This window comes from Giraffa tippelskirchi, chromosome 9, assembly GCF_054371585.1.
Source record: "Giraffa tippelskirchi isolate mGirTip1 chromosome 9, T2T-mGirTip1v1.2.pri, whole genome shotgun sequence".
NCBI classification, from domain to species: Eukaryota; Metazoa; Chordata; class Mammalia; order Artiodactyla; family Giraffidae; genus Giraffa; species Giraffa tippelskirchi.
The window spans coordinates 154,407,363-154,434,303 of record NC_137283.1 but is presented as its reverse complement, the minus strand read 5'-3'; the positions used below and the strand labels follow the sequence as shown (position 1 = coordinate 154,434,303).

At 38.5% G+C, this 26,941-nt stretch overlaps 1 protein-coding gene across 30 annotated transcripts in view; it reads right to left on the bottom strand.

Annotated features, from left to right (window-relative positions):
• SCAF8 (SR-related CTD associated factor 8) overlaps window positions 1–26,941 on the bottom strand; it is a 212,560-nt gene that overhangs the window by 105,678 nt on the left and 79,941 nt on the right. For 19 of the 30 annotated variants that reach the window (XR_014065147.1, XR_014065145.1, XR_014065143.1 and 16 more), the window contains 3 exons: window positions 25,852–25,920; window positions 22,008–22,226; window positions 18,608–20,072 (listed from right to left, as the gene is read on the bottom strand). Coding sequence is in view for 14 of the 30 variants with exons in the window: in XM_081529221.1 (XP_081385347.1) it covers window positions 18,622–20,072; window positions 22,008–22,226; window positions 25,852–25,920 (1,739 nt within the window). In the remaining 16 variants the exon portion in view is untranslated. Of the gene's footprint in view, window positions 1–11,186; window positions 11,475–17,959; window positions 20,073–22,007; window positions 22,227–25,851; window positions 25,921–26,941 lie in introns of those variants that run through there. The other 11 variants (XM_081529220.1, XM_081529216.1, XM_081529223.1 and 8 more) reach the window with 2 other exon arrangements.

The following is a 26,941-nucleotide window of genomic DNA, read 5'->3' as shown; positions in this document are numbered from 1 at the left end:
AATAGATAACTACAGTACTATGTGATCTGAGGTTAGTTGGTTTAATCCACGGATGTGCAGCTGCAAATATGGGGGACCTATTATAGGTTACACACAAATCTTTGACTGTATGGAACTCCCTTTTTGTTAAAGGGTCAACTACACACATATTTTTTTAAAAAACTGCCACCTCCATTTGTTGTCATAGGTAAAAGCCATAATCTCTCTAAATTTTGCCACGTTTTAAAAATACAGCCAATGATCTCCATTCAAGCTGTTTTCAAAAGCATTAAGGGGCTTCCCTAGTGGCTCAGACAGTAAAGAATCTGCCTGCCAACGCAGGAGACAAGGGTTCCATCCCTGGGTCGGGGCTTGTAGAAGGAAATGGCAACCCACTTCAATATTCTTGCCTGGAAAACCCCATGGACAGAGGAGCTTGGTGGACTACAGTCCATGGGGTCACAGAGAAGTTGGACATGACTCATCAACTAAACAACAACAACAGGGGATTATTTACTTTCTCTTCAATTCTTATCTGAGTCCCAATCTCAGAGTAAGTCCTACAGCTACATTTACTACTTATAGTAGCTATCTCTACATATTCTAGAGAATATGGTTTCATATCAGGAATTATACAGTAAACTAAATGGGGCAACAATAGTAATAATAGATTTCATACTATGAAAATGAACTCAGCATTTACTTACATTATCTATAAATCTAATTTGTTTTTGTTGCAAATCAGCAAATAAGAAATATCATTTTGGGGGCTCCAGAACTTTTTTTAAAAAGGAAGATCCTGATAAGCACACATGTGGAAATTTCTGGGATGATTTATAGGTTGGTTCTTAGCAAACCAATCTGGAATGTCTGTATAACTGACGACTTCTATTCACTGTAAATTTGCCAGAAGCACTCTAAGTAGAGAAACTTTTTAGCCTTTTTGTTATTTTGGCTGGTTTATTCAAAATTACAGCATATCCGTTGCTGTGTCTGCCATAATAATAATGTCAAGGGTATATGTGTGCATGCTCAGTTGTGTCCAAATCTTCGTGACCCCATGGGCTGCAGCCTGCCAGGCTCCTCTGTCCATGGGACTTCCCAGACAAGAATACTAGAGTGGGTTGCCATTTCCTTCTCCAGAGGATCCTCTAGACCCAGGAATTGAACCCACGTCTCCAGCACTTCCTATACTTGCAGGCGGATTCTTTACCACTAGCACCACCTGGGAAGCCCTAGTTGCAGTATGAAAACTCTAAATGAATACTGAATATACTTAATTTAATGCAACATTGTTGTCTGTTATCAGAAATAGCATTTTAAAGATGTCTAAACATTTTCTTTTAAAACTTCAAGGAAAAAAAACTTTAAAATTGTTCAAGCATATAACTCTTTAATGGAAAATAACCAAAGGTAATAGGTGTTCTTCTTCTTCTTCTTTTTTAATAATACAGTAGAGGGAAGAGTATTTTGAATAAAAAAAGCGCTCAGGTAAAGAGCCCACTTTTTGGGTCCAGTATGACCAGCAATCACCATTCTGTAGAATAGCGCTCCAGAACAGAACTTTCTGGCTGTCCAATTTGGGAGCCGCAACCACACGTGGTTACCGGGCATTTCTAAGTGTGGGTGGTGTGACTGGCCAAGAGATTTTTGAATTTTTAGTAATTTTAATAGCCACATATGACTAAGCACTTCCTTGCTGGATAGTGCAGATGTTGAATGAGGGGCAACAAGCCATAAAAGGGCCACACCACTAATATTCTGGAAACTTTAAAAAAATGAGACAGATCGGGGTTATTTACAATGAAGGAGGAGGAGGACAATGAGGGAAAATCAACTTCCAAAGAAATCTACACTTGACTTCTAAAAATCTTAGAGAGCCTCCTTCAAATCCACGGATGAGGGCTCTGAATAGAATCAAATTTAAATCTTAGCATTTAAAGTTTTGAAAACAGTTTCAAAGAATCTGGCAAGAAAACTCGGAAATTTAGATGTCTGGTCAAAACATCTAACTTTGAGCCTTCATGGTTTTTCTTTTTAGAACCATTATTCAAAAATATCAGATTTCCCAAAACTTTTGGAAATTATGCTATAAAAAATTTAATACAACTGAAATCCTATTACACAAAAATTGTGTCATATAACACGTTTCACTTTTGTATGTTCATTTTAGAGAGGAGCTGAGTCACACTGCTTACAGTAATGTTTAAATAATAAAGCCTCGACAGTTTCTGATCTTTTCATCTCATTTACCAATGACTTTTTTTTCAGCCTTTCATACTTTATTATATCCATTCCTTATGGGGCACATTGCTAGTACCTACAGGGTAAAGTGAGGCCAAGATAAACTTTGGGACTTCCCCCCTCCCCAATCAGAAAAGGCTGAAAGGAACCCAGGAATTGATGCAAATCCATAGATCCATAGCCCCACCCCCATCCCAAGATTTATATATATACAGTCTTTCCTGGTGGCTCAGATGGTAAAGAATCTGCCTCCACTGCAGGAGACTTGGGAACCCTGGGTCAGGAAGATCCTCTGGAGAAGGGAACGGCATTCCACTCCAGTATTCTTGCCTGGAAAATGCCATGGACAAAGGAGCCTCGTGGGCTACAGCCCACGGGGTCACAAAGAGTCAGACATGACTGAGCTAACACACAAACACACACACACACACACACACACACACACACGTATATATATATTCCATTTGAACATAGGAAAACCCACATTTGTTGGGGAAAAAATGACCTAGAATCCTATTTCTCAAATTTTATAATTCCTACAAATCACCTGAGGAACTTCTTAAAACACACAGACTGATGAGTAAGCAGGTCTGGGAGGGAACCTGCTGGCCAGTACAGATTCTGAGTTTCTATCAAGCTTCCAAGAGTGTTGCTGCAGTTGAGGGTCTAAATTTGTATAGCTGAGAACTGATTTCACTATAGATTTCAATGATTTTTTTTTTGATTCTTCTAATTTCCTTTCAACGTTCACTTATTCTTTCAACAAAGTTTTTACTGAATGTGTATTATGAAGCAGGCAATTCACTAGGAAGATAAGTAAGATCTGATCTCAGCTCTTACGGAAGAGGGGACTTCCCTGGTGGCTCAGATGGTAAAGCGTCTGCCTACAACACAGGAGACCCAGGTTCGATCCCCGGGTCAGGAAGATCCTCTGCAGAAGGAAATGGCAACCCACTCCAGTACTCTTGCCCAGAAAATCCCATGGATGGAGGAGCCTGCTAGGCCACAGTCCATGGGGTCGCAAAGAGTCAGACATGACTGAGTGACTTCACTTCTTTCACTTCACTTATGGAAGAGAAGGGCTACTTTCCCAGGGGGAGCAGAAAAGGCTGAAGCTATGGCCCTTGTACAGAGACGTGGAGATAAAAAAGGAGACTGCAGAGTAGAGAAGACAAGCATTCCTACTCAGGCAGAAGGAACAGCAAAACAAGCTGTACAGCACTCTCGAGGAACTGTAGATTACACCAAATTGCCCAAACACACGGTGTTTATGGTAGAGATCAGAAAGAGAGCCAGGGAAAGGTAAACAGATAGATCATGGAGCCCAGCATGGCAATCCACTCCAGTGTTCTTGCCTGGAGAATTCCATGGACAGAGGAGCCTGGCGGGCTACAGTCCATGGGATTGCAAAGAGTTGGACACGACTGGGCAACCAGCACTTTCACTTTCTGCACATCTGAGGTCTCTATATGATGAGCTCTGATAATGGGTGTTAACATCAGGAAAAGTCCATGCACTTCACCCAAAACCTGACTACAAATGGTACATAAGCCTACAGCCAAGTGAGCAAAAAAATTTACTGGAGGCAAACATGTTCATACAGCAATCAGGGTTATCTCTAAAGCTGTCAGCTTATGCTTTTATTCCTCCAAAGACAAATGAAAAGTGCACATGATTTGGAAACATGCTGAGAGGTGTTAAGAATTGAGAAAGGCAATGTAAGTACAGTTAAAGAACAGCCTACATATAAATAATTCAATTATATTTAACAAATCAAAGGGTTTCAATACCTGGCTCACAACTCAGCTACTGATGAAACAACAACCCTTATCATCTATTTACTGCTGCAAGCTACTGCATCAAATTATTTCAGGAGGAACATTAAGCAGGTAAAACTTCACTATACACTTTAATCCATTCAAGAGAGTCAATCATCTTATCTATAGCACTATTTTTGTTGTAAGCTACTTAAAATTTAGGAACAGAACAGCTAATTGACTAAACGATATAAGATGTGACTGTATCTCAAATGAGGCACCAAACAGAGTAGTATCTGAACAGTGTTAATCAACGGAAAGTAACATCATGTAATGTCACCTTAAGAACTAAAAACTGTACACTGCAAACTGAGAGGACACTGGGGTAACTATCCAAGTAAGGCACATAGTTTTCAATGGTAAAATATTTCAATGCCACAGTGAAGTGGTTGCAGTTCTAATGCTAATAACTGTGACTAGTAGTGGCTGCCGAGAGAGAAGTGAAAAACTCATGGCTTAGCAGGAAAGACTCCCTGGATAGATCAACAGTATTTGTCATAGTTGTACCTGTAAAATAGATGCGTCTTTTGAGGAAACAAAGAAAATGCTGGTACACCTTCCATACTTTTTAACCTTGCTCTAGATAAAAATTAGAGCACCAATACAAGGTAACAAATTCTGTCACTGATGAGGATTGCAACGCTAACTTCCCCAGATTCAGGGTTCTTTCTATTGTGCAAGTTATAGGAAAAAGGCACCCTAAAATACGTCAAGTCCTGCTCCTGGGGCTTCACAGATTTTTAATTAACAACAAAAGCTTTAAGATCAGAAAAACACAAGAAAGCCAGAAGCAAGAAGGCTGCTAAGGCCTCAGCAATCCCATTAACACAAGTGAATTCCAGACTGTAAAATGCTTAGAGCAGAGGGGTGTGGGAAGAACCACTGAGAACACTACCAATTCTCACTTACTAGGATAAGTTGTAATGTTAAAGAGGGCCCAAGGGTGTGGTGATGCTGGTGGTAAAGAACCTGCCTGCCAATGCAGGAGACATAAGAGACACGGGTTCAATCCCTGGGTCGGAAAGATCCCCTGGAGGAGGACTCCAGTATTCTTAGCTGGAGAATTCCATGGACAGAGGAGCCTGGCGGGCTCCAGTCCACAGGGTCGCAGAGTCAGAGACAACTGAAACGACTTAGCATGCAAAGGGTGTACATCAGACTGTGTACAAGAGCACCCGTAAAGTTTTCTTTCCTGGGCTAAATTCTAAAATCATATAAATGTCTGGGGTTTTTGCATGTTTATCATCACCCCAAGAGGTCTACTGCTTGGGTTTCAAATACGAACTCTAAATACATGAAGAGTCAAACATACTGTCCTTATTCCTATCAATCCATGCTATGCACCAACGGCTCAATGAAATCATGTATTTTACTTTGAATTTATCAGTTTGATAAAAAGGAGTTCAGAACGGTGGTTCACAAGTTACAACATCCAAAAGAACAGTCATAAAACAGCCTTCAAAAAATTCACAAAAAAGAAAAATAAAAGGTTTCTTTTTGCAGAACAGTGAATATCAAACAAGTCAGAAAGAAGGCCAAGAAGGGGCACATGCGTGCCCACTGCTGTATTCCTCTCACTCCTCTGTCTTCTCTCTGAAGTCGTTCAGTCTCAGTTAACTTTTGGCATTATTTGGAACCAGCTGGTCCAAAGAAGAAGCTGGAGAAAATCCACAAAGTGAACCACAGTACTGACGGTATGGAGAGTGCTGGATAGTCCTGATAATTTTAGAGAGTACTATTAGGTTATTAGGAGAAGGCAATGGCACCCCACTCCAGTACTCTTGCCTAGAAAATCCCATGGATGGAGGAGCCTGGTAGGCTACAGTCCATGGGGTCGCTACGAGTCGGACACGACTGAGCAACTTCACTTTCACTTTTCCCTTTCATGCACTGGAGAAGGAAATGGCAACCCACTCCAGTATTCTTGCCTGGAGAATCCTAGGGACGGCGGAGCCTGGTGAGCTGCCGTCCATGGGGTCGCACAAAGTCGGACACGACTGAAGTGACTTAGCAGCATTAGGTTATAATAAACCAGAAGATGAATCATAACTCAAAAATCATTTAAAGCTGTTTTTTTTTAAGCCAGCTATCAGAAATATTACTGCTTTAAAAATTAAAGGCAGCTCTCTTGCTCACTCTTGTTCTGAGAATACATGTAGTATTGAGCAAAATCCTATGGACAGAGGAGCCTAGTGGGCTACAGTCCATGGGGTCCCAAAGAGTTGGACATGACTGAGCAACTAAGCACACACACATTATTTTAGTATTAATTTCCAGTTATTGGGGCATTTAAAGGAGTCATTTTTTCTAATGAAGACTGAGTTGAACCTGATGAGGATGTATCCAGCTTTAAAGATCTAATACCGAAGAACAAGTTTGATAAGCAGAAAAAGAAGACTGACTGGTTTTAAGTTGTCTGGTTCCTGAAAGAATATTCAAGTACCGTTATAAAGGATCAAAAGAAAATCTACAAGGCTTGCTCAAGGTTCTTTGAGAAGGTGTCTGACATATACACACATGCATGTGCATATATTTATGTGTGTATGCTGTATTAGATTGTAAACTGTATTAGATTATTAGAAACCATTTCCAAATGTTACAAATGTAAACAGTCAAGACAGAAACAAAAGCAAAGTAAGACTATTCATTGAGCAATGGAAAAAAAACAATTTACTATTAAAAATCAACTTGGCTCCAAGACGTCCTGCCACAAGAGGTGCTTTGTTTAAGGTGCCAAAGTAGGTATTTGACAACAATCCTAACAACAAGGAGTAAGTAGTCAATAACGCACTTTCTTTTTCCACCAGACCACCAATCACTAGAGCTACAAAAAGGAATACAGAGCTATCTAAACTTTTAGGAACAAAGGGAAAAGTAGCAAAGTATTCCTTTGGAGAAATTGAGAAAATCGTACCTTGAAAGGGCTTAACGACTCATCACAAAATGTCAGCCTTATTCAACTCTCAACTTAGATGTCATGACTGTTTTCAAGATCTGGTTATACTACTCCTATATACTCTTAATTGGAGTAGGAAATGGCAACCCACTCCAGTATTCTTGCCTGGAGAATCCCATGGACAGATGAGCCTGACAGGCTACAGTCCACGGGATTGCAAGAGTCGGACACGACTTAGCAACTAAACCATCACCATATACTCTTAAAATCATTTCCATCTGATGTTTAGTGCTTTAGAAACAGTCAAGGCCATACCCTAGTCTACAACCCTTGGGAGAGTTAGAATAATCACACCTGGAGGTTCATGAGATCCAAAGGCTAGTCAGTGCCTTTATTCACATAGTTTCTCAGCTGAATCCCCCCCATCAGAATTCTTGCCTCATCCATAAACATTCCCACATACCCTACTTTTACTATCAGTTAAATGAAAAATACTGGTGTGAGGGAAGCCCTTCTCTGGCCCTTTGAACACTGATACTAGTTTAGAAATCACTCTTCATCTACCATTAATTAAAATGTACACTACTGATTCTATTTGCTCAGAGTATAAAAGTCATGTTATGAAGAGAGCATTTAACACACAGCTCAAATTACAACAAAGTGAACCTGGTGACGATTACACTTTGTCCTTAGACCTCTTCATTTTGAGTCCTAGATCTCTTTGTATGTAGCGTGTAGCAAAGAAAGAGTACGGCTGTAACGCACACGAAGGGGTTGCTGTATTCCGAATTGAGCTTTCTACATCAAGGTAACAATTAAATTTTACATTATCCTCTTAAGAATCTAGCTATTATTTTTTTTAAAGCACTGATGAGAAATTAAATTACTGCTTTACATTTGGAAGTACAGGTAACTATGGTTATGGTGGCATTTCATGATTTCCAACGAAACTAAGATCCCTACTATGTCTTCCTAAACTGGTTGCTATGAATGACCAAAATAACCTCACTTCTCTCAAACAGATAATCTCTTCTGAGATCTCAAATTTTATTTGACAGACTTCATTTGGGATAAAATAAATCTAAACATGTTTTTCAAATTCTCAGTATTATACAAAGAAGTCTAATAGAAATGTTTTAAAATTATTTTTCTAAATGTGGTTTCCCCATATAATGGATTGAGTCAGACACAATTTTTAAAAAGTTAATTTGTTTATTTCCGAAATTAACAACTTTTTTTTTTTTTTTTGGTCAAATGGCTTAATGGTATGGCTTGTGGGATCTTAGTCATCCAACCAGAGATCGAACCCTTGCCCTCAGCAGTGAAAGCACAGTCTTAACCACTGGACCGCCAAGGAATTCTCAACATTTTTTTTAGTGTGAATATATTCACAGGAAAAGTGTAAATCTTTTTTTCACCTTAATTGAATCCGCTTTTTTCAAGTCTCATGAAAAAATATCTACTCTTAAAACTTGAGTTCCTACTTCATTGAGTAAGAAAATCAGGAACACTATTTTTAACCACTGAATTGTTACTATCTGGACATAGGTCCAACTGGCCTGGGCTCTACAAGCCTGTGGGTAGTGCTCCATTGTTAACTTCTCCCACCTGGAAGGGGTTTCTGTATCTGCTGAATAGCTCGAAGATACTGTTGTGTGTATTGATGGGCAAGCAGGACCTTGCCCCGAGGCTACTCTAGACTATTTGTTTCTCCCTGGTCTCTGTATTCCTTCCCATATTTAGACAATCAACAAAAGAAAGGATGCTGAAAATGAAGCTCCAGTACTTTGGCCACCTGATGCAGAGTTGACTCACTGGAACAGACTTTGATGCTGGGAAAGACTGAAGGCAAAAGAAGAGGGCAGCAGAGGATGAGATGGTTAGGTAGCATCACCTACTCAATGGACATGAATTTGAGCAAACTCCGGGAGATAGGGAAGGGGCAGAGAAGCCTAATGTTCTGCAGTCCGTGGGGTTGCAGAGTTGGATATGAACTTAGCAACCAAACAACAACCAAAGAAAGGAAGCTTCCTAACTGTTCTTAGATCACTGCCATCCCTTCCTGATTGGTAAGCCAGGTGAGCCAGGAGGCTTGCCACTGGCCTAGCAAATCAGACTTCCTGTGTTTCAAGATTGGACCAGAAACACAAATATAGCTCGAATAACTAAGTAAGCTTTAGAGGTAGGAAAACTTTGGAGTGTTAAAGCTCCAAAAACATGTAACTTCATCCATCCCCTCCCTGATATGGGATTGTAATATAAAATCTGCATAAATTATCCCTTAATTATCTGCAATTAATATACAATACTGACTTGCATGCCCCCAAAGTCTCTACTGGGCTTCTCTGGTGGCGCTAGCGGTAAAGATCCTGCTTTCCAATGCAGGAAGAGGTAAGAGACACGGATTTGATTCCCTGGGTCGAACGGATCCCCTGGAGGAAGAAATGGCAACCCACTCCAGTATTCTTGTAATGGAGAATCCCATGGACAGAGGAGCCTGGCAGGCTACAGTCCATAGGGTGGCAGAGTCGGACATGACTGAATCGACTTAACATGCACAAAGTCTCAGCCATTTTGGACAATTACAACAACAGCAAACACCAATGTAGTCTACATGCCAGGCAGTGTTCTGAGAGCTTTAGGGCTCTTCATATGAAAATCAGGAGAACTGCCTGTTCAAATTTCTACAAGTCATAGGGAACATTGTTAAAACATCTATTTAGTAAAGACCTATATATTCAGACAACCTGGATTCAGTCAGCTACAAAGCTGTTTTTCAAAGATTTTGCTGAAAAACTGTATGAAAAAAATAGAGAAATATATTAAGGTTATACTACTAAATGAAAATAACAAATTGTTCACTTATTTGGTAAATGAGAAAGCTATTTCTAACAAACCACTGAAATAGCAAAATGATAGTCATTATCACTTGCTTACCAGAAAATCTGGACAAAAAATGCTAACATACTATAAAAAAGAAACAATAGAAATGAAACACACTACATATTTTCAGTGAGCTATACTGAATGAAGTCTAAAAAAAACTTCATATTTAAAAGTCAGCATGAATCATTTTAAGTGCAAGAATAAACTGCAGAAGATGCTTTGCTATATAATGCTAATATTATTGGATTTTTCTTTGCTGATTTGTTAGTTCAAGTATGACTAAAAACATAAAATTATGGGTATTACAAATTCACCTAAAAAGCTAGGCAGTGTCTATCATATTTAACAATGAAATTCTATAAAGATGTGTTTCATCACTCTAAAATATGACTATTTTCCCTAAATATGTTTTAAACTATTCAATGTCTATTTGAAAGTGGAAGTGGAAGTGTCAGCCGCTCAGTCGTTTCCAACTTTGGAACATCAAGGACTGTAGCATGCCAGGCTCCTCTGTCCATGGGATTCTCCAGGCAAGAAAACTGGAGTGGGTAGCATTCCCTTCTCCAGGGGATCTTCCCAACCCAGGGGTGGAACCCGGGTTTCCCACACTGCAGGCAGATGCTTTACCATCTGAGCCACCAAGGTCTATTTACTAGATCTTAAATAGTTACAGAATTCAGTCATAGGCTGTTACAAAATGTGTCCTCCAAAAATGCGTAAGTTCCAACTTCCAGTACCTCAGAATGTGACCTGACTTGGAAACACAGTCATTATAATTAATTAAGAAGAGGTCATGCTGAAGTAGGGTGGGCCCCTAATCCAATATAACTAGTATCTAATTTAAGAAGAAAATTTACAGACAGACAGACATAAAAGGAAGGTAATATGAAGACACATGATCAAAGACAGCAACTTGACGACAGAGGCAGAGACTAAAGCGATGTGTTTACAAGCCAAGAATAACAAGGACTGCTGAGAACTTCCAGAAAGAGAGGCTCTCCTCTAGAGTTTTCAGAGAGAGCATGGCCCTGCCAACAGCTCGATTTCAGATTTTAGCCTCTAGAACTGTAAGAGATTCAGTTTCTATTGTTCTAAGTCATTCACTTTTTGGTATGTTGTTACAGCAGCTCTATGGAATTATACAGACCATGTGTCAAAATTAAAACCTGTGGTGCTAGTGCTAAAGAATCCACCCGCAATGCAGCAGACGTAACGTTGGTTTGATCCCTGGGTCGGGAAGGTCCTCCGGAGGAGGGCATGGCAACTCACTCCAGTATTCTTGCCTGGAGAATCTCATGGACAGAGGAGCCTGGGGAGCTACAATCCATAGCGTGGTGAAGAGTTGGACACGACTAAAGCGACTTAGCACACGTCCAAGAGGATCTTTTATTTATTTTTTGTTGTTTTTTTTTTATAAATTTATTTATTTTAGTTGGGATCTTTTAAAGTAAAGCACAGTTTTGCCTGGTCAGCAAAACCTGGGTTCAAATACCTGTACAAATCAAAAGCTGTGTGACCGCGGACTTCAGTTTGCTTATTTGTAAAGAAGGGAAATGGCTCCTACAGAACAGTATGTTTCTGAAGATAAATGATACAGAATGTCCATGAAACAGAGGTTAAAATTTTTCTCTCTCCACTCTCAAACCCTTCTCCCTGTAATGAGAAGGAGTTTTAATATATGGTCAACAGACTATTTGGCTAACAATGCAAAAAGTAATATGATTTAGAAAAATAAAAGGCTGTAATTCATATATTGTTAAATACATTCTACAAAAAAACAGTCTCCTAAATGAAGCCCCAATAGCTTCAATACTTAGAAATCTCTAAATCTTTACCATGGGTATGACCACAGTGCTATAAGATGTGATTATCTCCGAGTTTTATAAGATGGTAAATGTTACCCTCGCCTATGTAAAAAGCTCAAAGCAGTTTCAATCACCAGAGAAGGAAAGAGCAATTCTTACATAAGTTATCTTTCATACTTTCAAAGATTATTTTATTTTTTAGTACAAGTCTTCTGATTTTACTAATACCCTCACTAATGTGCAAACTGACCCGACTTCAGTAATAAACACAAGACTCATGTCACTAAAAACCAATTGTTCAAAAGCAAGAACTTTTTATTTCAAATAATAACATAAGCAAAATGGTAATTAACTTTGGCAAGACTAGTAGAAATAGAAGAATAATTCACATATGGTAAGCATGTTCCCCTGATGGATCAGGCAGTAATATGGCCACAATGTTTAGAATCACATGTGCAAAGACTCTGGAAAAGGTGACCAAAGGCCAGCACCATGACATGCTGTGGATTAAACCTCAGAAGAATCTAAATTTAGTGACTTGAAGAAAACCTAGAATCAGGTTATATATTCTAAGAAACCAAAATAACTGCAAATTATCCACTGCTACCAAAGACAACAGCTAACCTCTAGACTACGTGAATTCAAGTGGTGAATAAAGACTAACACTGAATGCTTACTATGTATGTGTAAAGCTAACTTTACATATTTCATTTATTTCAAGTCACAAAATATTCCTAATATAAGAGTTTTATACACAAGAAAACTGAGTACTAAGTTTCGGCTAAATATGCAGTGTATAAACAGCAGAGTTCACAGAGAATTGCCAAAGCCACAACCTAAAATATAAACTTGCAACCTATCACTGGTTCTGCTTTACACGTATTAAAACATTTTCAATAATAAAAAAGTTTTGAAATTTTATTTAATTTGTGGGAAAAGGTGCTTTCAAGAAGAAATCCTTAATATCAATGCAATATAAACTTGCCTCCAGAGTAGCAAGTTACTTAAAAGTTAACAATATTATGCTATGGTACCACTTTAGGAAAAAAACAAATTCTGAAAGTAGAATCTAAGCAAATGAAGCTGAAGTGAACATTCCAGCCACTGGAAGGAAATAGAGCACCACAGACACTTGAAACAATGAAAACACCAGCTGAGTGTTTCACTGCAGCCTTTCCTTATTTAAGGATAAGCCTTGTAGGGCTGTTCAAGTTTACATTCTTCTGCACCAAATTTATTTGCCTTTTCTAAAGAGAAGAGGAACTAATAGTTGGTGAGCCTCTGCCACATGTGTATGGCACTTAATATTAAGTGGTAAGTTTTTAAATGACAGACTTGGGTTTCAATCTTTGCTGAAACATTTGCGAGCTGTGAGACTTTAGGATATTAAATCTGTGCCTCTCCTTTGTAAGAGATATTAAAATAACGAATACCTCATAGGACTGTCAATGAGGATTATGTTATGAGGCCAATAAAATCACCCCAGTTCTTGTCACATGGTGTATGTCTATTAAATATTAGCTAATATTATCAACTTAAAAAAAAAAAGACAGCTTGCAGGCTAGCTGTTACGAAATGATGCTGAGAGGTGCAGTCACTTGGCCAAAGACAGACATCTAGAAATGTTAAAGCCAGTTATGAAAACCTAAAGGCAGTAAGAACTGTGTTCTCTTCAAAAGTGTTCCAGTATTACTAGCCTTTCTCTCTGTCCAGCCTCCTTCCTCAGCTGGTCCTCTACAGAAGACAAAACTTAATGACTCAAGGTATTTAAATGCTGGAAACAACCTTAGAAATCACTAAGCAAAGGAGCAGCAAACTGCTTTCAACAGACAAATCCTAACTGATGGGCTCTGCTTGGAATGATGGGTTAAAAGGGAGGATGAGAAGTGCTGTGAGAAGGATGAGAATTCTGAGAAAGGCAGAAAAACAAGACCTAACAGTGGCAGCTGCCCGTGGCGGGGGTGGGGGTGGGGTGTGTGTGAGATAGTGGCGCAAGGACAAACATCACAGGCCAACCAAGTTCTACCTCCTGCCACTGCTGTGTAAGTTCAATATGCTCACGACACGAACTCATCTATTCTCACTAAACTAAGGGCTCAAGGTCACAAGTTCCAGGTGCGCATCCTTCCACCTACTGGGTTCTCAGCTTCCTTCACTACAGGTCATCCTACTGCCTGGAGCATCTAATGCTTCTCATACAATCTAAAGTTAGCCCATTAGCACCATTTTACCCCCTTTGATGCCCTACATGTATTTTTTATAAATTACCTGGAATATTTGTTCTGTATTTGGACTAGAACAAGGCAGAGTGATTCTAAGTGTCCATATGAGGCAAAGAGCCTCCTGGTGAAAAAGAAAACTAAGTAGAGGGAATAAAAATGAGCAAAGCTCATGCCAGAACAAAGCACTGGACTGCATTAGTGTTTGACGTGCAACCCACATCTAAGTAGTCCTACTAGTAACCTTACTCCTAATCCCTGATAATACTTGCAGTTTTGTTACAAAGGGGCACTTTCTATAATCAATGCATTTAATTACATGGTATCTATTAAATTTTTCTTTGAGGTATCCTATAACAAGGTTTGAGTCAAAATACTTCTTACAAAACCATCTCCTATACTTCCTTCCATCCCTTTCTTGCTATAATAATTCATTTTTAGATTAACTCGAATGTAAAACATCTGTGATGATGGACTTTTTTATTCATCCGCCAATATCAATTACCACAATTAAGTATATACTTTACTGAAACAGTAAAAACTCTGTGTCACTATTTTACTTAAGAAAAAAATAAAAAAATCTCAAGTGTGTGGTACATTAAATATTTACAGGTTTTAACATATTTAAAGTGGTACTACGTGGAAGGGGTGTGTGTGTGTGTGTGTGTAAGGGGTGTGTGTGTGTGTGTAAGGGGTGTGTGTGTGTGTGTAAGGGGTGTGTGTGTGTGTGTGTGTGTGTGTGTGTGTATCTCCCCAGGAGATTATGTATTAGTTAGTCTGTGGTGACCAGCCCCCTCTCCCCCATATTTTCAAAGAGTTCCACAGGTGACTCTATCACACATTTCCTGGCTAAGAACCACAGAGAAAGAGAGAAAGCGCATTTCAAATAGCTTTCAATACCCATGCCCTCTATTTAAAGTATGCCCCCCAAAGAAAACAATGTGGGCCATTAAATTTAAATTCTAGTTCCAGAAAGTTTGCATCAAGGTATCTTGTTTTTAAATCTCTCATTAAAAAATGTAGCAACCTGACTTTTCATTAGTAGAAAATAAATTTTTTAGAGCCTACTTATGGTTTAAAATGTTTCCTATAAAACCACAGCATCACCAATTTAGGAAACATTTATAATTCTCTGCCACACTGCAGTATTTATGACTGCTTACATAATTTTAATTTATTTTGCCTATCTTAAAAATGAACATACACTTGCTCTCCTCTCCTACATTTAAAGAGTAACATGTTAATGCTTTTCTTTGAAAGAGTTAAAAGCCCTTAAAACATTTTATTAACATAGCACCCAATAATAATGATGAAGGCACATAAGGTATAACAAAGTTATTTATAATTGAATGTTAAAATTTTTTTCACTAAATGCTGTGCCCATCTAAAATATATACAAATGACAAAAAATCAAAAATTTTCCTAAATCATTAACGAGTAAGGGAATATATATATGGAATATATGTATACATACATATATATATATTTTATAATATATATATATATATATACATACACACACACACCAAAGAAATACCATATTTCTTTGATTCTAAGACCCGTTTTACATTTTGACATTCCTGAATTACGAATGCATCTTATAATCACTGACATGTCATATTGGAAGCATTTTTAAATTTCTGAATGGTGCTTCTTACAATTAATGGCACCTCAGATCTGATGAACTAGTGTTTATTTAAAAAATACTTTTTCAAACTAAAAGAGGCAACTTATTCTTTTTAAATGTAACGAAACTGCCCCATTCCCAAAACAATCCCAAATGTGTCACTCCATAGAGCTGTATTTTGTATGAGTGAAAAATGGCCAACAAATGGAAGCAACTAAATTATCAGAACAAAGGAAACTGTTCTGGTAAGAACACATAGCTTAAATAATAACTGTATTAATTAAATATTATAGGAAGCCACTTCCAGAGTTTTAAACAAGCAATTTTATACTATTCCATCTTACAATGCTTTCCTAGTATTTTGTCCACCCTATACAATGAAATAAAATTAAAGTTAACATTTCACTGTAGATAAAACTACCCTGCTTTAAAAGAAGTTTCTATCTACAACACAGATGATCAAAGTGCAGCATATGCATTCATGCTAAGAACAGAAGCCAATGTTCAATGAAATGTTTAAAGACAAAAAAAAATTTAAACATGAATGTCTATTAATGCTGCAATTGACTAACACTACAGGAAGCCGTATCATTCTCTATCACAAATAAAAACTATGTGATCTCATGTCTGACATAATTACTGCCTGCAGAAGTTCAAACTATTTTATTGAAATATTTAGGTTACTCCCTGCACATTTCTAATTGCTAGCATTCTAGTGACAGCAGTACTGTGACCAAAAGTGTCAAAAATGCAATAGGTCTTAAGTCAAATTTAGCAAAGTAAGACAATTAACTTTTCTCTCCATCATCTAAAAAAAAATAGTGAAAGTTAAGTATCAGTTTTGGAAATTTGGTATCAGGATGAATAATATCCTTTCACTCAAATATTACACAACAATAAAGGATAAAGTGAGCATAACTACACATAAATGTTTTTCAGCTGTTATAAGGGTGTCGCACATTTTCAAGATGGGTCTTGAGGATATAGTACTGACAGCTGATCAGCACACTTCCACAATCAGAATCTTCAAGCCAGTGCAATCCTTGTAAACATTTTGTTTTCAAGTTTGCATATGAAAGCCCAAGGGTGATAAAAAGCTTGGGATCAAAATTTACTGAAAACTCTCACTTTTTTTGTGGCTACTTAATACAAGTGAATGTCAATGTAACTAAAGTATTGAATAGTTTGAAAGAAATTCTAGTCAATATAATTTCCTTAAGGGCAAGGCAAATCTTCCAGAACATTAAAACTCTGTACCAGTATCACAGTTTTCCCCATTACCCCAAGGAAATGATATGAAACCAACTCAAATTACTGGACTGAATTCAATTAGAAATAAACACCAGATTTCCATTCTCATCTACTTTTCCAAAAAAAAACCAAAGTAAATAACATACTATTTCTATTTCAGAACATGTAAGAAGAAAAGACTATTTCTGGCGAGGAACCTTAAAGATCTATAGATCACAAGAGGTAAGCAAAACCACCCAATTTTAAATGACTGGTGTATGGCTATCATTTCTGGGGGAAGCTTGACAAGCATAACTGAAGAATTTTAGATAAATAGAACTAATGATGAATTATCAGAAGAGGAAACAAATGACTTTTCACGGGACCAAATGAAAGCCTTCATTAGAAACAAAAAAAAAAAACCAATGGTTTTATATATGTGTGTATATATGTAAAACTCAAAGGAGAAACAATCAGCAAATAAATGAAATGCAAAAGCAAATAATAATAAATATAACAGGAAACTAATCCCCAATTTTTCTGCTACTCCGGTTTACCTTGGAGGCTAATCTGAAACAGTGTTACGCAGAACCTACAAAACCCATGATGGACACACTGTTTCTGGAATACAAATTAATGTTTTTAAATCCACCAACACTCACAACTCTACATTTTGTGCAATTAAGGAATTCACTTTAGGCAAGTGACCAGTAAGTATCAGTAAGTACAAGCACTATCTATAGCAAATATAATGTGAAAGAAAGCAATGCAAGCATTTACGTGAAATTCGGCTCCACGCTAAATCTGACTTCAAGCTTAACTGTGCTAAAAAAGAACTGCCATACTGTCAATGTATCTCTTTACAATATTTCTTATTTTACCATCATAGAGGCTAAGAGCTGTAACTATGAGCAATGTCAATTAGCCAAATTTCTCTAATTTTCTACCTAGTTTTAAAGAATATTTTATTATCTGAACTATCAACTTTCTATTTTTCTCTGTATGTGCATGAAACAGACATACAGAGAAACAGAAAAATCTACACATGACTTACACAATAAATATGCACAGATATTACACATATACTAATGAGACTGCATGATTTTTTTATATCAAAGTACATGCTTTTTCCACACACGGTTCTTTGTTTTGTTACTTAGAGTAATAGAAAACTTCTGCAATAACTAAGCACATGCTGCTAACGATCCATGGTTTTAAGAATTTGTAGGTTAAAAAAATACAATTCCTAGAACACTGTTATCAAACAAAGAAGTTTTATTGGCATCTAAAAACAAAGTTCACCCAACATTGAAACGTACTTTAATATTGATGTTGTTTTCTTTTTTTCTTTTGAACTCACTGCAGTATGAGGAACAAATCACAAACACTTACTTTGGAGAAACAGAGACCAGAGTGTAGATTTTACAAAATCACTTTTTAAAATCTCTGTATTGTGCTCCTCAAATATTTAGAGCCAGTCTTTGCATAAAATATCACAGCTTTGTCTATTACCTTAAAATTCTGCAGCAGCCTAAAGATATGGATAAGATATACCATCACTTGCTATTATGAAATATATCTATTACCATATCCAACCTAATGGTAGTATCTAAAAAAAAATTCTTTCTTCCATAGGAAGTCTCTGACAAGCTGTTATTCGTTTCCTTGAAGTTAAAAGAATCAGGGGGCAACATTTATATTATCAGAAAAATAAAAAAATGTTTACCTACCATGTTCATATTAAGAACAATGTCTATACAAGTCAGTTGTACAATTATTTTAAGAGAAAGGTGAACATGAACATCAGATTAACTTAATTCTGGCAGACAAAAGTGAACAACTATGGTCCAGTCAGCCATTAATCTATTACAGAGAGATGACAACTTTACAAAATGTATCTTTTACCTACTGAGTGATGATTATGTCCCCTCAGTTTCTGTGCTTTCTACCACTGGTTCACTCTCTATATCAGCAACTGTGTCACTCTTCTCCTTGTTTATTTCACTTGAAGATGCCAGTTTTTCATACAGTTCAGGATCACTCTGCGCTGGTAAAGGTGGTGGCTGGGTGTGTCTCTCAGTGTTTTCACCATTAACCTGAGGCACATTATCACTTTTTCGTTGAGAAGTGGCCCCTTCAAAAAACTCAAAAACCCGAGCATGAGGAGGCGGGATCCAGGTGTTTTGAATTCTATCTCGTCCAAGACGATTCCCATTCATTTCTCTGCAGAAATCAAAATCTCTGTCATCCCTGTCCCTCTGCCTCTCCCAGGGTCTTCTGCGGTCATCGAAATCTCTGTGAACTTCTTGTCCAAATCCTCTGTTCCAAGGACCACTTCGAGGATCAAACCGGTAGTTCCCAGACCGAAATCTACCTCTTTCTTCATGTAAGCCTTTCGGGCCGCCGTAGACAGGCAGGACTCGATGCTCTCGCTCATCAAAATCTCTGTGCCCCCAGGGCTTCTCTGGATTAAAGCCAAAGTGGTCTCTTCGGCCAAGATGATCTATGCCTGGCCTCACGAGATTCTCTCTGATATCTACGGGAGGTCTTCCAAAATGATCTCTACCATCTAACGGAGGTCTTCCAGGACCTTCTCGAGGATCTACAGGTCGTCCAACCACGTCCCTAACATCCACCGGGGGAGGTCTACTGATGGCTTCCCTGGGTTCTAGGGGAGGAAACCGGTAATCTCTGTCACCTTCCTGCTGAATGTTATCACTCCCAAGTGGTATCCTTTTTTCTGGATTAGGAACACTGTCTACATTTTGTCTTCCAGGAACTAGAAAAGGTCTTTCAGGTGGACTAAAAATATCTCCTGGAGGAAAAGGACCACGGGGTGGTGGATGCAGAGCTGAATCAAGTACTGCTGGGGGAGGGAGTCCCCGCTGGGGTGGAATTCCAGGCTGTATTAAAGGGAATCGTGGTCCAGGCGTCTGTGGTATCAGTCCTGGACGAATGTCTAACATTGGCATTGCAGGCATCCTTTGATTAGGAAGATTTAAAGGGGGTAAGTTTTGAGGCCCAGCTGGTGGTTGTGTTCCCAAAAGCCCAGAAGTACTTGGAACACCGGGTGGCTGTACTCCAAGAAGTCCGGAATTATTAGGCATATTTGGGGGCAGCACTCCTAAAAGTCCAGAACTACTTGACACATTTGGTGGCTGTAATCCCAAAATTCCAGAGTTATTTAAAATATTTGGTGGCTGAGCTCCAATAATCCCAGAACTACTGGAAACGTTCGATGGCCGGACTCCAAGAATTTCATTATTGCTGGATACATTTGGTCTTTGGACTCCCAGAATTCCAGAATTGCTTGTCACATTTGGCGGCTGTCCTAAAATTGCAGGGCCACTTGAAATATCATTTGGAATCACTAAAATGGAAAGAAGAAAAATAACATAATCAATCACTCTGGTATGAAAAAGAAACTATACAGTTAAGTCCCCTACATAGGAACCTTCAAGCTGTGAACTTTCAAAGACGTCAGTATGTCCGCATGCCCAGTCACTGAGTTCACTCACATGTCTAGCGTCCATGGTCACCTGCGTGTACCCCTGTGTGCTTTACTGCCCAGCATTGTGTGCAGAGTCCAGTACTATCCCACCATCCCCCATGGTCACCTGCATGCGCCCCTGTATGCTTTACTGCCCAGGACTGTATGCAGAGTCCAGTACTACCCTACCATCCCCCATGGTCACCTGCGTGCACCCCTGTGTGCTTTACTGCCCAGGAATATGTGCAGAGTCCAGTACTATCCCACCATCCCCCATGGTCACCTGCATGCGCCCCTGTGTGCTTTACTGCCCAGCACTGTGTGCAGAGTCCAGTACTATCCCACCATCCCCCATGGTCACCTGCATGCGCCCCTGTATGCTTTACTGCCCAGGACTGTATGCAGAGTCCAGTACTACCCTACCATCCCCCATGGTCACCTGCATACGCCCTTGTGTGCTTTACTGCCCAGGAATATGTGCAGAGTCCAGTACTACCCTACCATCCCCCATGGTCACCTGCATGCACCCCTGTGTGCTTTACTGCCCAGGACTGTATGCAGAGTCCAGTACTATCCCACCATCCCCCATGGTCACCTGCATGCGCCCTTGTGTGCTTTACTGCCCAGGAATATGTGCAGAGTCCAGTACTACCCCACCATCCCCCATGGTCACCTGCATACGCCCTTGTGTGCTTTACTGCCCAGGAATATGTGCAGAGTCCAGTACTACCCTACCATCCCCCATGGTCACCTGCATGCACCCCTGTGTGCTTTACTGCCCAGCACTGTATGCAGAGTCCAGTACTATCCTACCATCCCCCGTTTCTTCTCCCTCCTCTAGGCAGTTACGTTTCTTGTCTGTTCACTCAAGCCGGCCCCTGTGGGCCAGGTGTAATGCTGTATGTACTACAGTACTTTTCAAGGTACTGTACTGTAAGATTTAAAATGTTTTCAGTGTTTATTTTTTATGTATTATTTGTCTGAAAAGTATTATAAACCTATTACAGTACAGTACCATATAGCCAACGGTGTTGGTTGGGTACCTAGGCTAACTTTTGTTGGACTTACAAACAGTGCTCTCAGAACAGAACTCATTCATGTACAGAGGACTTACTGTATTTATAATTATTAATGCTATAATTTCCAGTAGTTAGTCAGCTACTTGTATCTCCCCAAGAACCAAGGTATACCAGATACTAAATAAGGATTAAAGCTAAAATTATAAATACCACACATAGTAAAATTTAAATATTAAAACAAGTGGAGCTCTTACCTAAAATCTTTACATGAAATCTTTTTAAGTTAAAATAAAACATCAGGTTTTATACCGATTCTCCACCTTTATTTAACAAAAGCATTTCTAACAGTAGTGTCATTAAAAAAAAAAAAAAAAAAGACTTGCCGCTTTCAAACAACACACTTATCTTCTAGACCTAGCTGAATTATCCGGTAGAAGCTATACTTTATATTGCTTTGTTTTAATCTTTCAGTTGGTATACATATTTTGTGCAATCTTATTTTGATAACAACACATTAAAAAAGTCCCAATAGGCCCCCAAAAAGGAGTCGTCTTAATGAAAAGGTGTCAAAATATATACTATCCTGAATAGAATGCCAAATTTGTTTTTAATAAAAATTTTAGGAGACAGTGATCTTTTTTTTCTTTTTTTAAAAGCTGCAATATCCGTGCACTGAACTGGTTACATATGCATGACACCTCAGAATTAAACACCAATACAGAGAAGTAATACTTATGATTTAAATATGTCTTTCTGGGAATTTCTTTTTACTTTTACTTTTTTTTTTTTTTTTTACCTGATCTGGTGTTTTCTGCAGAAGAAATCTGGTGATCAATAAGATGAGGTACTTTTTCTTCAGGCTCTGCTTGTTTCGTTGGAGGATTAAAAACATTTCCAGCTGGCAGAGTGGCAGTAGCAAGACTGCTGGCAACAGAACCACCTGGTAAAACAAGGCTACCAAATCCAACATCCTTCACGGTTTCTGGAGTCATAGATAATGGTGGCTGCACTAAAGCTGTTTAAAGAAGGAGAATATGCAGTTCACATTTAATTAGCTAATCAATTAATGTGCCAAGTTAAAATATTAAGTATGACCAACACTGGTCTTGCTCAAGTTTTAAGTCACCTACTAGCCTCTTCTCCCAAATATCTGGTGAGACTGCTCAGTTGACATGACGTATATGAATTCTCTTCTGGTCCCTTTATTTCATTTATGATGAAAACTAACCTCTGGGCGCCAGAGTGTTTCATTTAATGGCATCTCTGTATCATTGGAAAAGACTCTGATGCTGGGAATGATTGAAAGCACGAGGAGAAGAGGGATGACAGAGGATGAGATGCTTGGATGGCATCACCAACTCAATGGACATGAGTTTGAGTAAGCTCTGGGAGTTGGTGATGGACAGGGAAGCCTGGCGTGCTGCAGTCCACGGTGTTGCAAAGAGACACAACTGAGCGAATGAACTGAACTGTATTACCCAGCACATTATATAGTAATTGATGATCGAAATGATAAATGAGACATCATGAAGAGGCTAAATTATACTTAGAAGCCTCTTTTAAAAAAATAGGGTAAAACAATTTTTAGAAATACTTAGTAGAGACAAGTTTAGTAAAATAAGGACCCACACTTAAAATCATAATTTTTCAAAGATGGGGCTTCCGTCGTGGCTCAATGGTAAAGAATCCACCTGCCAACACAGGAGAAACTGGTTCAATCCCTGATCCAGGAAGATCTCACATGCCATGGAGCAACTAAGCCTGTATACCACAACTATTGAGCCTGTGCTCTACAGCCCGCACACCCTAGAGCCTATGCTCTGCAACAAGAGAAGCCACCACAATGAGAAGTCCACCTACCGAAACTAGAGAGTATTGCCACAACTAGAGAAAAGCTCTTTCAGCAATGAAGACCCAGCACAGCCAAAAGTGAATAAATAAAAACAAAACCTAGTAATTTTTCAAGGATGTCAGTACACGACTATCTAAATGTACAAAAATGACTGGTGTAAATACAAAGACCAACAAATGAGAGTGAAAACCTGCCCAATTCTCTAGAAATTCTAAGTGCTAGGGTCTTTCACATTCACTACTTTTTGTCAAATGAAGTTAGAAACTCCTCAGATTAGAACTACAAATAAAAAGGTACAAAGATTTCATTTTAAAGAATGGGGAGAAATGTCCTATCTATATGTCACATGTATGTTAAAAACTAAGCTACAGGAGTATTAAAACAATAATTGAACAATTAGAATTGCTAGTCAAATTTATGTCCCACTATTCAATCATGTACTCTGGGATTCTAAAAAGTGTTTTATCCTCACATGTAACTCCAGACTACCTAGACAAACCGTTAACAAAGAACAAAGCTGTAAAACAGGGATAAAATGACCTGAGATCCCATATGGGAATTGTGAGAATTAAATGAGACAGTGTGAACAATCAGGTGAGTATCTGGCACACAATGGTATTTCTCTTTTTCCTTTAACTGATCCCAGATTTTCCAAAATAATTAAAATAAGGAGAAATAAAATTGGGAGATGGGCTCTAAGTAATTAGGATAAGTCTCTGTGAACAGTGAATTCAGAAGTGGCTTCTGAATATTTTTCTAATTTTCAGAAAAAATGAACAATTCTTCCTAATTAACCAACAGTAACATGTGAAAAGTTGACTCATTGGAAAAGACCCTGATGCTGGGAAGGATCGGCGGCAGGAGGAGAAGGGGACGACAGAGGATGAGATGGCTGGATGGCATCACCGACTCGATGGACACGGGTTTTGGTGGACTCCAGGAGTTGGTGATGGACAGGGAGGCCTGGCGTACTGCGATTCATGGGGTAGCAAAGAGTCGGACAGGACTGAGCGGCTGAACTGAACTGAACATAAAAAGGATCCTCAGGTTGTCTAACAGCACCAGGAGAAAAAGGAGTTTAAGAATATAAGAAAAATGAGTTACAGCATCAAAAGGTAGGCTCTGTATCGTATATACTCTCTTTACAATAAAGTCCTTTGGTCCAATATTATGCCAAAAAGCTAAGAAGCTCTCAAAAACTAGTCATCCCAAAAGGATAGAGCTGCTGCTGCTGCTGCTGCTAAGTCGCTTCAGTCGTGTCCGACTCTGTGCGACCCCAGAGACGGCCGCCCACCAGGCTCCCCCGTCCCTGGGATTCTCCAGGCAAGAGTACTGGAGTGGGTTGCCGTTTCCTTCTCCAAGGCATGAAAGTGAAAAGTGAAAGTGAAGTCGCTCAGTCGTGTCCAACTCCTAGCGACCCCATGGACTGCAGCCCACCAGGCTCCTCCGTCCATGGGATTTTCCAGGCATGAGGACTGGAGTGGGTTGCCATTGCCTTCTCCAAAAGGATAGAGCAGTAACATGAAAAGTCTCATTGTCCAAAGATGAACAAACTGAACTTCAAAAAGAAAAGTGAATTTAACTAGTTGAAACCATAAATCCATTAATCCATAAACACTACTGAAAACGAAGGGGAAAAACAAAGAGGGAAAGGAGTAGAGAAGAAATAAGAGAAATTCTCCCCTACCTTCAGCCACTGAGTATCACGGATAACAGAACTCACTACTCTGAAAGATGGCACTTGCAGTAAAGAATTTAGCATCTACCCTGGGTCTCCTGTCCTTCAAGGTAATGAAATATAATTTACAGAACAAATTCTTGCTAAGAAATGTAGAAGAGATCATAAAATTTGGAAGATCACTTTGCAACGAATAAAAAGTAGATTCTGGCAATAATAATCAAAGGATGAAAGCATCAGACGAAAATGTGAAAGGCGACTTTTAATGACCAGGTTCCACCATCTGAATGCTCTGACCCATTCTGACATCATTAAAAGTGAACAAGAAGGCACTGCATGGCTCTTGATGTGAAGTAATATCAAGTCCACAGAACCCCACTTGGTAAGTTTTCTTACCAAAAAAGTTGAAGCATGTTTTAAAAAAGCCTACGGTGCTAAAAACTTTCTATCTGCAGGAGGTTCAAGGAAGAAAGAAAAACAAATCCGATACCACAAAGAAGCAAAAAACCCAAATCCATTATTTGGGATCCTATATATAGAGAAGTGAGGGCTTCCGAGGTGCTGCCAGTGGTAAACAATCTGCCTGACAATGCGGAGATGTAAGAGATAGGGTTCGCTCACAGGGTCGGGAAGATCCCCTAGAAGAGGGCATGGCAACCCACTCCAGTATTGTTGCCTGGAGAATCCCTTGGACAGAGGACCCTGGTTGGCTACAGTTCATAGAGTTGAAGAGTTGGACACAACTAAAGTAACTTAGCACACACACATACAAAAATGAATTACTTTTCAACAAGTCAAAGACATGAAGGATTTTTTAAAAGGGGAGTGTGGGTGGAGCTGCTCCAGATTAAGACATTTTATACATAAAACAAAACAAAACAAAAAAACAAGAGAACCTTTGATTAAAATAAAACAATTATAAAAAAATCTGATACAAGAGAGCAAATCTGAATATGGACTGTCATACAACACTGTTGATTTGTCAGAAATCAGTTAACCACCGCACCCCCCCCCCAAAATGCATTTGTCTGAAAACTTTCAGAATAAAAAAATTAACAATAACTCACAAGAGTGAGAATCAACACAGAATTTTTAAAGTAGAAAACTCACATGTCGGTACTACGGGCGGGATAGTAGGTGGTGGTACAACGGGGGGTGGAACTGGAGGCGGCAGGAAACCTGCAAGGGGAAAAAAGACCAAAAATAAAACGACCAAAAAAGCTACTTTCTTTCATATCAAAGATTCCAACAGCTATAAACGAAATTCTACATTCATTATATAATCATTACTACAACCTCATGTTTATGAACACATGTTCCATTTAAATAATTATTTTTATATACACAACCTTATTTGACACTTAGCAGGCTAAGTAAAAGCACAGAGATCCCTGTCATGAACACATACTATTTGTTTACTCATTTGTCTAAATCCTGTGGCACCCTCTATGATACAGTAAAATCAAACATTAATTCAAGCCAGGCAGCCTGTTTCTATGTTAGTTTGATGAGTGCATGGGGAGTTAAGCATTGTATTTCAAGCTGCTGGTAATATTATATGCAATAATGTCACCTGTAAAATGTGCTACTGTATTTATATATATATATATGCTGTTTATCCACTAGACCAGAATATTTGCATTAATTTTGTGTGTTACTCTAGTTTGTTTTGAGCACTGAAACAAACCTTAATAAAAATAAAGAAATAAAATAGGTTTACTACTGGCAGTTTCATGATTTTAAATATCACACGATCCAATTATAAACCTGCTTCTCTGTATTTTTAAATACAGAACTAACATTAAATTCCATTAGAAAAAGTGGCTAAAAATAATGGGGAAAAAATATGATTTTCAACAAATGAGTGCAACGTGCGTATAGTTTGTGAAATATCATGTATTTCTTCTGAGAAAAGAAATCTTCTGAGAAATATCTTCTGAGAAAAGTTTAATTTTCAATGACAAATACAGAAGATATTTTATGAGTAATTCTCTAATATTTAAAATATAAAAAGGTAGAGTTCTTACTAAAATCTTCATCAACTTCAAATTATATATTAAACTATAATTTAAAATTTTTACATTACATGACAAAGTACAACAGACAATGAGTTTAATTTTTGGTTTTGTTTCCAGTTTTTAGGAACTGTATTCAACAATGGCTAAGGATTTAAATTACAGAAATCAATTTAGTCATTCTT